The sequence below is a fragment of the Stegodyphus dumicola genome, chromosome 4 (genome assembly GCF_044657685.1).
Source record: "Stegodyphus dumicola isolate Sdum_Otavi_A_Nest chromosome 4, ASM4465768v1".
NCBI classification, from domain to species: domain Eukaryota; kingdom Metazoa; phylum Arthropoda; class Arachnida; order Araneae; family Eresidae; genus Stegodyphus; species Stegodyphus dumicola.
The window spans coordinates 226,214,938-226,228,733 of NC_140771.1; the positions used below are offsets into that span (position 1 = coordinate 226,214,938).

A 13,796-nucleotide genomic window follows, 5' to 3' on the forward strand; every position below is an offset into this window, starting at 1 on the left:
AGTTCAGATTTCAAAAGGGTATGAAATTTGAATAGATCTTCTAAATTGTCCTTTTGAGTGTATGAACAGTTGAGGCTCTCACCTGTCCATCTTTGCCTGTTATCAAGCCTTCCTTGATACTTGCGTCCCCAAAGTAGTTTGCTTTTTGTTGATCCCTTTACAAGAACAGTGTCTACTTTTATAAAATTGTGCACAGAAGGAGGATTTAAAAATTAATGAGCATTCCTCAGTTGCAGTAAATATTGTTCCTTTTATTTAGACCATAACTGCTTAAAAAGCCTTAATTGATAGTTTCCTTTTTGTTAGAGTCTCTCAATGAGAAGCTTTGTTTATCACTAGATTCCCCTTGTGCAGATTATCAATCATCTGAGAACATATAAGTACATAATTTGGAATATTATGGTCTTGCCTGCGATGCATAATACATTTGGTATGTTCGCAAATGAATAGAGACCATATAATCAGTCTATACAGGATTAATATCTTTATCTGCCTTAGAACCTCTGCTTGACTTATAGACCTTTTTGGTTTGAGATGCATTCCAATACTGCTGATACAGAAAGACCTGTGCCATGATGCATGTGTTTGCCAACAGATATCCCTGGTAAAATTAATGATCATATATTGCCTCATTGATTAACATAGTGCATCATTACCATATGTTTTCTAAATAAATGCACAGTTTTGTGTGTGTGTGTGTGTGTGGGAGAAGAAAATATGTAGCAATGAATAGACTGTATTTATAAACCACATGCATATTCCGGAGATATGCTACTTGTTTTTAAACTAGTGCTTCTAAATATTATTTGCTTGGCCACACAGAGGAGTGATCACTGGCCGTGTGAATCATCTAGATGCTCAGTAAACAATTTGATCATCTGCATATTTCCTGATGCCTTTACAAGTCCTGCAAATTTCATGCGGCTATTCATCCTAATTCTTCACTGTGCTCTAAGTCACTTTTTCATGAGTGTTTAAGTTTACTGTATATTTATAGAGTGATGTTGATTTAATATCGAACTTTAAGACTTAGATTTAAATATTTATGGAAAGGAATGCCATTTGTGTTATGTAGGAAAAATGGCATTTGGAAGGTAATGACGTTTTCCACAATGCTGGTTTCAAATCAACAGGTGAAGCTACTCCACATACATGCATTCAAACAGACAGTCTTATACTGGTGAATTTTAAGATCAGTTCTTAAAATTCCCTTAATTAGATTCTGCCCCCAAAGCTATGCTAATGAATGGTACCAAACTGTATGTCAGGGACTACAGAGAAACACTGCTGCCATCCTCACGTGCTCTGGAATTTTCATTATACGTTCAGCATCTGGTAATGTTTTTAGAATTACAGAGCCTTGTGGTTCTGAACTGTTTAACACATTATAGTTTTGTGTCTTGGATGGAGCTTTTCCATTCTATCCTACGTTCAGGTGCCACAGGAACAACCTCTGAGCTGCAGCCATAGAGTTGCCATTTGTATAAGAGACATTGTGTGTGAACATGCAATATTCCATCAACCAAGATTCAGTGGTATCTGAAATAAATGTCAAATAAATGTTATTAGTCATTAATAGTAATAAGGTTTGGTGTTAGAGTTACTCCGTAATGTTCATTTAAAGAGGAACACAGTCTTCTATATCATCCTGTATCTGTTGGAACTTTTATATCAATATGAAAACTGTTTAATTGCATTTATCTTTTGAAAAACATGGAAATTATAAATGTTTAATGCATTAAGTTATGTGTAACGATGTATGCAGTTTTATCATTTTCATCTGTTCTCTACTAAATGGATAATGCAGTTTTCAGTTTTGTTCAACTAATTATTAATCTGGACATTTGAATGCATGTAAAATTTCAGTGCATGGTTGGTAATGATGTTATATGTGGTCTACTGCTTTTTAGTTGGCTTCAGAACTGTAATTGAGATTTATAACTGATGCTGTTTTTCTAAAGTATTTGCCAAGATAAATTCATAGCTTAAGAAAAACTTTTAGAATTAAATGATTTTTAATTAGACTTACCTTGAATAATCATTCAACCACTGTATTTATGAACTTAATATGATTATCCGTGGCTAATGCATCGTGCAGTAGCACCACAGATCTGTGGTTCAGTCCCTGGGTTGATTCAGCCTTTGATCCCTTGAGTAGGTCAATAAAATGAGTACCAAATTCGCTTGGGAATTAAACACCAGGGGTTCTGCGATTAGCTGACCATTTGTCCAGAGTATATGCTCAAGCACTGCTGGGCCCCATGGTCAAGAAAGCAGATATTAGGGCACTGCAGGCTATGGCTCACTAAGGGCTGTTGTACCATTTAGTATGATAATCTAAAAGAGGCTAAATTTAGTTTTGTTTAAAACTTCTAATAATACTAAAGATAACTAATATTAAAAAAAGAATATGAATGCTTGGCTTATTAAAATAACAAAAGTGTGTAAGTAACAAAAGAGTTCATTGTAAAGTTATTTTGAAGCATTTTGCTAGCAACTTTTCAAATTATTCATATTCTTAAAGGCAGTGAATAACATAGTGCATCATTACCATATGTTTTCTAAATAAATGGACAGTTTTGTGTGTGTGGGAGAAGAAAATATGTAGCAATGAATAGACTGTATTTATAAACCACATGCATATTCCAGAGATATGCTACTTGTTTTTAAATTAGTGCTTCTAAATATTATTTTTTAAATAATTTATTTCTAATTATCTATATTATAATTTCTAAATATTATTTTTAAGGTTTATTCTATAGAAGTAGAAATATTAAAGGGTGGCATCTGGGTTCCATTCGATGCTACTGACTTGCAACTGGAATTTGTTAGGATTGACCCATTTGTTAGAACATCTTTGGAAAAGAAAGGTTAGTTTTTGGAATACTTTGAAATGGAAAGCTGCATTTATGTTTTATTGCATTGATGTATTTATTTCATACATTTTCCATTGGAAAATATTCTGGTACTTATGTATTATCCCATAGAACATAAAAGCAGGCTACCAATGAGCTATGAAAGTTGGCATCATTCTCTTCGAAGTTGTGGCAATTATTCCAATTGAATTTTGAAGGAACCGGCATCTCTTTATTCAATAAACAATCAGTTTTCAACATGCTTCATAAAAAGCCTTCATTGATTTCTACTGCTTTGTTAGGGCCTTCAATTTTACCAAAGTTCCGATTAGAATGTTTTGAGTACAAGCTTCCTGCATGTAGTTGTTCCAATTTAATTACTGTTTCACTGATCATATTCAGCTGCCCATATCGTGCCCATTAATACGTGTTGTATTTGTTTATGGTATGATCACATAATTTTGAAAAAAAGCCATTGCTTGCTATTCTGTAGAAGGCAAATACCAAATTTCAATTATTACCCCCCCCCCCCCCCCCGAAAAAAAAAAGAAAATCAAAGGAAAAATATACCAGACACATCTCTGTTCATAAAAATAAAAGGTAGTTTTGATAATCAATTGAATTACATCAGATGAAAGCTCAGATGTTATGAGTGTGTTGTTAGGTCAACTTATCCATAACTGGCACTCAGTTTCTTTGCTTGGTGACAGTTGTACGGTTGACGGGATAATATGTAAGTATCAATATTTTCATTACTCATGCACTCATTTCACCACATTTGTTTATGATCTTCTAAAATTTTAATTTTATTTCATTTAGAATTTAGAACACTTCATTCTAAATTTAGAGTTAATTGTGAATTTAGAGCTGCCCATTCTGGAAAAAAAGATTCTAATGACTTAATTTACATATAAAATATATGCTATTAAATTTCTTTAATGAAATTCAGTGTGATTTTATTACTGAGAAGAAATGTTTACAAAGTTTGGTTAATAGTTTCTTCTAATAGAAAAAAAGTACTATTCAGGTCAATTTAATTTTGTAAATGGCTCAGTAGTAAAAAAAAGGCTGTCCCTGAAATTACATTAGTAATACATTTTTTTTTAATTGTTGAAGAATTTGATATTTTATTAAGTTCATTTTAAAAATTGTTTTGATAAATGTCATTAATTCCGCTATATATAATACAATATTTGTTTTGGGGCACTTGTGGTTCTCAGTTTTATTTATAATAGGTACTAAATAGTATATTATGTTTGGATTAATTTTTTCCAATGAAGGCCATATGTAACAATTATTAAATATTAGCCAAATGACTTTATTTTACTTATACAGAGTTGCCAACTCTCCTGATTTTCGACTGCTCTCCCGCCAACCCGATTTACAATATATTTCTCCCGACTTTTTCATATTCTTAGAATTTCTCACGATTTTTATGGAACTTGGCTTAATACTTCGTTATATGAACAAAAAAAGTGAATTTGGACATCTGAAAGCAATTGAATTTTCTCTAGCTTATATCTAAAACAAAACCTTGCGAATCAGATGAGAATTTCTGCTTTGTGAGTGAGAGCATATGTATCCAGAAACATCGTTCTCCAATGGGCATCGAGCTCCACTGCGTGTCATCTGGCATATATTAGCCAATGAGCACAAAGTAAGCTCAAGGCTGTTATTTGGATGTACTTTAGTTATTTCGTTTATCTTGTCCTGAGTTGTGTGAGTACACGTGCCTTCGGGAAATAGTTTTAGAAATAATCATCTTTTGTTATATCTGCAAGAAAGGTGAAATACTCGTGTACGTTTCAAAAATCGTACACAGTTGACTTTCCTTCCATTATTTCCTCACGGAAATGTAATAAATTTGTGATGTGTACCGTCTGTCGTTATGATTTTTCGATTTCGCATGGTGGAAGGGTGGATGTTCTCAAACATGCACGTACACAAAAACACAAGGACGACATGAGTTGTTTTTTTTGGGGGGGGGGGAAATGAACTTTTCTTTGGAAACAAAGGACCAAAAAGTTGTTAATGCAGAATGTCTGTTCTTGCCTTTTTACTGGAGCATAACCTGCCACTGAATACACGGATCACGCTGCAGCTTTATTTAGAAAAATGTTTCCCGATAGTGAAATCGCCAAGAAATACTCAAGTGCAAGGACAGGTGCAATTGTTAAAGAAATGAGTTTGAAAAATAAATCTTCAGTTATTGATTGCATTAAAACAGCTCCGTTCTGCCTCTCTACGGATGGAAGCAATAATACCGATTCAAAACTGTATCCAATTGTTGTTTCTTTTTTTTTTTTAATGCAGAGTCTTCAGAAATTGAGTGCAATTTACTTTCTGTCCCCACTTTAGAAGGACATTCGACAGGCTTTAATATAGCACAGCTAATTATTAAAACAAGGAAAAAAGAAAATGCAGTCCCTTTGGATAATTGCTTAACACTTGGTGCTGATAATGCACCAAGTAATAGTAGGCTTGAAGACAAAAATAAGTTTTATCTTCATGTTAGAAGTTACTTCTGTCGAGTATGTGATTACATACTACATAAATTTCCAGTCATCGATGAAGTGATTTTGCATGCTAAAGTTGCTAATGTTTCTGCTCAAGCAAATGCATCTTTTTCTGTTATAAGGTACTTTTTGAACAGATTTCCTGTGTTACTTCATTTAGTCATAAAAGATGATGATATTGATGTTGCTACCACAGTCGCAATTTTGCAGTTTACAATTAGAAAACTTGGATGAAGTTATAAAATCAGCTAGGATTGACATCTAGTGGAGGTTTAATTGGAAAACTGAAAGGTGCTGATGGAATTTTAAAATATAGTGAACTGTCTAGAATTATGTTGACCATCTTGACAGTTCCCCATAGTAATGCAGAGTGCGAGATGATTTTCAGTGTTGTTGCAAAAACGAGGACTAAATTTAGATCTAATATTAGTGATGACACATTAGAAAAACTTTTATTAGCGAAAGCAGGCCTATGTTGCAATTGCTATGAACAAAATTATGAAATTTTTCTTAATGAAAGCAAAATCTGCCACTCTTCATAATATTTGTATGAAAACTGATTAAAGTGTCTTTTTTTTTTTTTTTTTTTTTTGTTTGTTTGTTTGTGTGTGTGTGTGTTTGTTTCCTTAAATGATGCAAGTAATAAAATTGATGCAATTAATAAAAATGTTTATGTGTAAGGTATTTTTGTGTTGCTTGCATTTAAGAATTAGTATGTATTTAAAGTTAATTCATTATTAAAAACTATATTTTTATCATTTAAAAAGTCTTTTTAACATTGTGAAAAATCTCCAGATTTCTTAAAAAAATCTACTGACTTTTGAGTGTCATAAGTTGGCAAGTATGCTTATATTATTGGTCATCTTTTTTAAAACCTTATCATTTTGAAAGATGGTTTTAAATACATGTCCAATAAAAAAAAAAAAAAAAAAAAAAATCAAATTATTCTGAAAATGAATGCATGTAAGTGTTCAGACGTTTTGAGTAAACATTTTATATTTAATAAATGCCTGAAAATAGTGGGACATTCAGCATTTCATTGGATATCCTTTGCTTTAATTTATACTTTTCATGCACTTTAGCATAAATTAACTAATTTTTGTATATAAGAATGTTCAACTTTATTCCCTTCTTCCATAAGAATTACTTTTAGTAGAGCTTTTCATGTTTGATTACATGTAAGTTTTGAGAATATGGAGGAGTTTTGATTACTTTACGATACTTGTATAATAACTAAAGCAAATGTTTAGGATTGTTAGCATGATAAAATTTGAATATATTTTACATTCCAGGTTTTTTTTAAAAGATGCTTTCAGATTTTCATCAAGTATATTTATAAGATTAATAATAGTGTATATTTTCTCTAAAAACAAAATTTCCTATCCCAGGAGCTGTGAAACAGAAGCAACCGTAAACTGTGATAAATACTATAAAATTTTTAATAATATGTAACTTTTAATAGATATGTGCATTTGAGATATTAAAAACAATTTTTATGAGGGTTGCCTAAATGAAAAGTGAATAAAAAGCCGAATAAAAAGAAAGTATAGTATTTGAAACCAAAAGAAATTGCCATAGGCATTGTAACATAGGTCCCATCATTTTGACAGCAGGTCTGTGTCTTTGCTGTAGAAAGATAATGCTTGATTGTTGAGGAAGTCCTGCACAGCTTCCTTACACTTCATCATCCAAATGGAAAGGTTTTCCCTGTAATGCATTTTTAAGGGGCCACAAGATGTGGAAGTCATGAGTGACAAATTCAGACTGCATGGCAGGTGTTCCAACACTTCCCAGCGGAATTTGTTTAATGTGTGGGCGGGTTTTATAATAGAGAAGGATCACTTATTATGTGAGTAGGCCTGGATGTTCACTTTTTATTGCTCTAAATCCTTTTCAATTTTTCTTTTCTTTTGTAAGATACTTACAAAAGAACAATAAATTTTTATAATACAATTTGATTTTTCAAGTTTTGAAAATCCTGAATAAAATTCATAACTAGAACCTAAAAATATGAAGATGGTATTGGTGGTGGTGGAGGGAGAATTTCCTTATTTGTTTAGAATGTTTAAGTGAAGAGGAATAAATTGTAGAAAACTAGCCATACTTTCATGTGAGATACTTTGCTGTGTTGATATGCTAATGTAATTTTTCATTTCAGCAGAAATGAAAGTTTGAGGACCAAATTTTAATTTCTTAAAATTCTTAGTAGCAAAATTTCTTGTACATGTTTAAGGGGACCAAGACCTTTTTTGACTTCCAAAAAATTGATTTTTTAATTTTGATTAAAAAAAATATTACATGTTTCAGTTTGAAGTATTAGATAATTGTAAATTAAGATAAAAAATGTAAATTAAGACAGACATGCCCCTTTTTTAAAAAAGATAGTTTCTAAGAAGTTTCTTTTAAATAGCTTTTAACTGAGCATTATCAATGTTTTTCTGATTAATAGTCTATATATCAATAGTATTACGCATAAGCATTTCTATTCAGAATTATGTCTGTTAGCAACAAAAGTATTTTTTTAGAGATCTGAGTTTGAAGAATCATTAGTTTGAGCAAACCCATGGATGGATCAAAGCTTTTAAAGACAAAAGTGTAAAATGATTCAAAATTGGGGAAGAGGATATAGTTATGTGTTTTAAAGAACTTATGTTTTGGAACTTAAGTGCTGAAGATTTCAGAGATTAATGGAGATGTACAGTAATATGCATAATGGAGTAATCTGAAGATTTATAAGATTCATTCTTTATATATAAATTGTAAATTACATTGCATTATACATTCATTCTTTAAAGTTGAAACAATAATTTTTAAAACTACCTCAAGAAACAATCTTTAAAAGACAAAGTAAGAAGAAACGTGAAGCTGCACAGTGGTCAGTACAACATGGTTATGATGCAAAAAGTTCAAAAATCAGAAAAAAATTGTATCTATAGAATGAAATTTTTTTTTTTTTTTTTTTTTTTTTTTTAATACTTTTCTAAAATTTTATTCATAAAACAAACCATCAAATTTTTTCCCATAATCTTACTTACCTAAATGAATGAACCCATTTAAATTCATCACCAAGAAACGAATTATTGAGACCCTGAGTTTGCTTAAAAATGTGCTACATTTTTTAAGAATTCAAGTTTTGTTGAATTAAGCATTTTCCCCAAATTTTTTAATTCTACATATTAGAATAAAAATATATTCACGTGAATTTCATTCAGTGCATAATTCAAAATGATTCAATGCGTAAGAAAATTTTTTATATGTACCTAAGTACAATCATGGATCTGAAATTTGTGATTTTAGGACTTTTTCCCCAAAATATAATGAGTCTATATATAGTCTTTACCCCCATCAGAATTTTTGCTATACATTTTGCATCTTAAAGCTAATTTTATTATTACTTAACTGTATTATTTTCTGCCTGAACTGTTAATCAAAGTGGATTAATGTTATTTTAATGATAATCTATTTGATTACCTAAGATAATATAAAAACTGTTTAATATTGTAATATCTCCTTAAATTTTCAATCATACTATCTTCTTCTTAAATGTAAAATATTTCACTAATGTTAACTGTACTAAAATGTTTTGTAATTTTTTTGTAAAATTTGTGTATTTGTAAAAGTGTTTCTGGCCATACATTCTGTATTCTTAAAATTGATGTTGTAATTATTTACTTGTATTCTCTTTTTCCAATGAATTTACATATTGTGTTTCATCATCTAAAAGTATTCTTAGTCTTTTGAGCATTATAGTTGTAATATCTTCTTAAAATTTGAACCATAGCACTTTCTTTGTTAGTATAGAATATTTCATTAATATAAATCTTAATGAAATAATATTTTACATTTCATAATTATATTTTAATTGTAGGAAAAAAATATGTGGCAGAATTTAAGTTACCTGATGTTTATGGTGTGTATAAATTCAAAGTTGATTATAACAGAATGGGCTACACACATTTATTCGAGACTACACAGGTAAACATTACATTTTCTGAAATAAAAAGTTAGTGACAATTTTTATTTGTTTTAAAGACTGCTTCAGTTATTAGAATTTTTTATTTTGATTTTTAGGTCTCCGTCAGACCCTTGGAACACACACAATATGAGCGTTTCATTCCATCAGCATATCCATATTATTTGAGTTCATTTTCAATGATGTTTGGTGTTTTTATCTTCAGTTTTGTTTTCCTGTATCATAAAGATCATACTAAGGACAAATCAGAATAATAATTTTATATTGAACTATTAATCTAAAACTTTGTATTTAAATGACCTAAATAAATGCCATTTTTACAATTTAAATAGTTGTGTTCTTAGAGGTTAAATGACACATAGTGCTAAAATAATGCTAAATTAAGTTGAAACTGTAATGAAGTGGGAGCTTTCTTGGACAAAGTAAAAAGTTGCCTGAAAAATCTCCTTTGATATTGCGATTTCTATGTAGTTCAACATGTGTAACAACAATATTTTGTTTGTGAATTGTATTTTTATATGAGCATTGAGTTAAAAATAAATAGGGCATTGCTATCGTCGTAATGTTTCTAGGCACACCTTAAAAAAATTAGAGATTTTTATTTAAAAAAATCTGAAGATATACGAGAATTTATAATTAGCTCATTTTGAAATTTGGCATATTTGTTGTAAGTGGTGATAACGTAAGGTGTGGTTAACATATGTTGTTTAAATATTTAATGAATTAAACAGATTTTTAACCTTAAATTTCCAAATAAATTTTTACTGATAATTATTCATATGTAATTTTGTTATGTGCATTTTTATTAATGATGCATAATAAATATTTATTAATAATCCATTGAAAGCAGTTTTAACTTATAAGGAATATTAATCAAATTTTTAATATTTTTTCTTTCTTTTATTGTGTTTGTAAAAGCAAATTTTTATCTTTGTCATATGCTATTTTCTTTTAACTTCATTTAATTTAAATTTGCAAAAACTAAGAAAGTTTGATAACAAAATTAAAAAAAAGCAGTTGAGAGTTAAAATGATGCAGTATTTTAAAATCCAAATTTTACTGTATGAAAGTATTCTAACTCAATAAAATTATCTTATTTTCTGAACTAAAATTACATCAAGCAATGATAAGAGAATGAAACTTGCTTTATTTTATAATTATTTTAAGAGCTTTATATCATGTTTAAAACAAAGTAAATAGAAAAATGCTATTGCTTTCTCAAAAAGTTACATTTTAAAGAACTGTCTCAGTTAATACTTTAAATTGAATGTCAGAATGTAAATCTGGATTGAAGCATTACATGCAAATTAAAGTCAAAAACTGGAATATCTTTTTATGCTTGTATATTCACAGTAAATACATAAATTAATAATATGTAAATCTGCTATATTTTAGAATTTCTAAGTTTTGCTTTTTTTTAAGGCATTGTTTGATTTTTAAACTAAATTAAATGAATTTTTCAAAATTTATGCTGCTGTCTTCTTTTTCAAAATTTCATCATGTTATCTTAGGTTATTTGAATATGATAAAGCCTCCCCCCAGGGCTATCTGTCTAATAGAAAAGTGTGCCTTTATAGAGGATACCTAAGAGAAGCTTCCTTATTCTCAGAATTTTAATTTTTGTTAATGTGTTAGTTTGTAAACTATCTAAACAGTAATACAAATGAATGTTCAGTTACATTTGCTACTATTGTATTCATTTATGTTCTTGAAATCTAAGTAAACACATGATCCCTTAGATTTATAGATTAAGTGACAATAGGTTTATCGTACAGAGTGAGGTATAAAAACAGTTCTGCAATTTTAAACATCTGGCTAAGTAACAGACTATTGACTCTGAGAATTAAGCAGACAGTTTTCAATTTTACATTACTGACCATTCAGAAACTATTTTTTTAGATGTGTTATATTGCATAAAAATGCAACTTTCCACTGGTCAGTAACCACTTTGTAGAATTGCTCCCGCCCGGAAATAAGTATGTAGTGACTCAGTCATCATCCATGTTCTCCAGATTTGCATTATTTTTGCTTCCCCAAAACAGAACTTGCCTTTCAAAGGACAATTTTATTCTGAAATGGAAGAGATAAAAGGAATGCAACAGACTAAAAGTAGACTCTTAGTGTAGTGCCAAAAACAGTGCCCAGATAAAAATCTCCCAGACAAAAGTGCACTAGACAAAAGCCCAAAGAATAATGCACTGTGATAATTGGCCATGCGACAACTACCCACTCGAATGAAAGTGTTCAGAGGTAAATATAATAAATGGAGTATTCGAGTCTGATTTTTTATGTTTAAAAAATTCGTCTGTTTAGATATTTTATCACTGTTAAGTCAAATGCTTTCTGGTTAAGTGGTTAGCTGTTATGGTTCAAAGATAAATCTGAAAATTTTATTTATTTATTATCTTTTATTTTCATTTATTTATTTTATGTGCCGTATATCTTTAGTAGATAATTTCACAAGACACTCTATTAAACTATATACTACTTTATTATATACAAAACACATCATCATTCGCATACGCACGTATATCTACAATTACGACATTCCTGTCTTAGTTCTGGTTTACAATTACTTTGCACACTTGCGATGCTTGGCCTTTCTGTTCCATCAAGAAGTTTGTGAGAAAGTACCGCACCTAACTCCACTGATGATGCATCAGTTGCCAATGTTAAGGATAATTTTGGATCATAATGCATCAAAACGTTTTGAGAACACAATTCTTTTTTAATGTTTAGAAAAGCCTCCTGACAGTCCTTCGTCCAAACCCATTTAGAGTTTTTTTTAGTTAGATGGTATAAGAGATTTGCGATTGTCTCTAATTTAGGGCAAAATTTTCCATAAAAATTAACCAATCCCAAATAACTTTGAATTTTCTGAACATTTCTGGGTTTTGGAGCTTTTGCAATCGCTGATATATTTTCATCAGTTTTATGTAAACCATTATCATCAATTTTATGACCTAAAAATTGTTTCTCATCCTGAAAGAATTTACTTTTCTCTAAATTTAATTTCCACGAGTTTTGCATTTCTCAAAGAAATTTTTTAAAGTATTTAAATGTGCTTTATCATCAGACTCTGTTATTTGCTCATCATCCATGAAGACTTTACACCCTTCCATTCCTTGGAATAGCCCATCTACTAAACGTTGCCAGATTGCCGGCATTGTATTTAGCCCGAACATTGATCTCTTACACTTATATAATCCTTTTTGTAGGTTTATTGTTAGCAATTTTTGAGTCTCGGGTTGTACTTTCATTTGTAAATAAGCATGTTTAAAATGGATTTTTGAAAAAGGCTTTCCCCCGCTCAAACATGAAAATATTTCGTCAATGGTCAGCAAAGGATGTTGATGCGTAACAATATTTGGGTTTACTGTCACTGAGTAGTCAGCACACTGTCGTATAGAGCTTAACTACTGGTACTACCAGAATTGCCCATTTCGATGTTTCTTTCTTTTCGCTTATACCCTCTTTTTCCAAGGGATCAATTTCTTCAACTATCCGGCCTTTTAATGCTAATGGTACTTGCCTAGCTCTAAATGTTGGTGAAACATTTGGCATCAATTGAAGTTGAACTTCATAATTTATTATCTCTCCTAATTTTCCGTCAAAAATCTCTTTATACTGTCTATTTTTCCGTCAAAAATTTCTTTATATGTCAAAAATCTATTTATACTGTTCCAATAATTTATTTAAACTACTCTTTTGCAAGACAGAAATTGACTTTATTGAGAACCAATCCAAATTTATTTCGACCAAATATTGTATCAAGGTTTTCTTTAACAATCTAAAGGTTTAAATTTTTATTTTGACCTTTATATTCTACCTTAACTGTAGTAACTCCTATAAACAGCATACATTCCAGTGAGGTGAAAAATGGGAAACCACTTATAATGGTCCAAATGAACATTGAAGGAAAACCGGTAGGTATGGAACTGTATACAAGGGGTGCAGTATCGGTAATGAGTTTAAAAAATTTCTGGCAAATTTCAAAAAAGAAAATTCAAAATAAAAGTCTGGTATTTAAAACATATAATGGAGAAAAAGTCCTTTAGGAATTACCTATTAAGGAAATGCATCTAACGACGATTGATGTCAGATTTTTAAAAATAATAAAAGTGCCTTCGCAATATGTTTTAATGCTATCAGAATACACTTGGATAGGGAAATTCCCCGAAGACTACTCAAGGTAAAGCTTATATAATCATTTTTCTTTTGGAGGATTCACCATGGAGCAGCTTGTAACTGAGTTAATAGAGCAAAATAAAGCTCTAATGGAGAAACTTATTTCAGTTATTACTCCACAAATGGGCAGTATGGCTAAGACTAATTTATACATAGGCTTCAGTATTACAAAATGGGGGGGATGTTATTACTTCTTTGTATGAAGTAAAAAGGAAGTATTGTAATCGTGAAAAACTTCAAGTATCATATTTCAATGAAAATATT

General features: G+C 30.2%; 1 protein-coding gene across 1 annotated transcript in view; it reads left to right on the top strand.

The window, feature by feature from the left end:
• The window catches only part of Ost48 (dolichyl-diphosphooligosaccharide--protein glycosyltransferase non-catalytic subunit Ost48), a 33,405-nt gene extending 23,732 nt beyond the window's left edge, over window positions 1–9,673 (top strand). The window contains exons 9-11 of the mRNA XM_035359249.2: window positions 2,750–2,870; window positions 9,240–9,346; window positions 9,443–9,673. Of these exons, the coding sequence (XP_035215140.1) occupies window positions 2,750–2,870; window positions 9,240–9,346; window positions 9,443–9,598 (384 nt within the window). The 3' untranslated portion in view covers window positions 9,599–9,673. The remainder of the gene's footprint in view (window positions 1–2,749; window positions 2,871–9,239; window positions 9,347–9,442) is intronic.
• The last annotated feature ends 4,123 nt before the right edge of the window (window positions 9,674–13,796 follow it).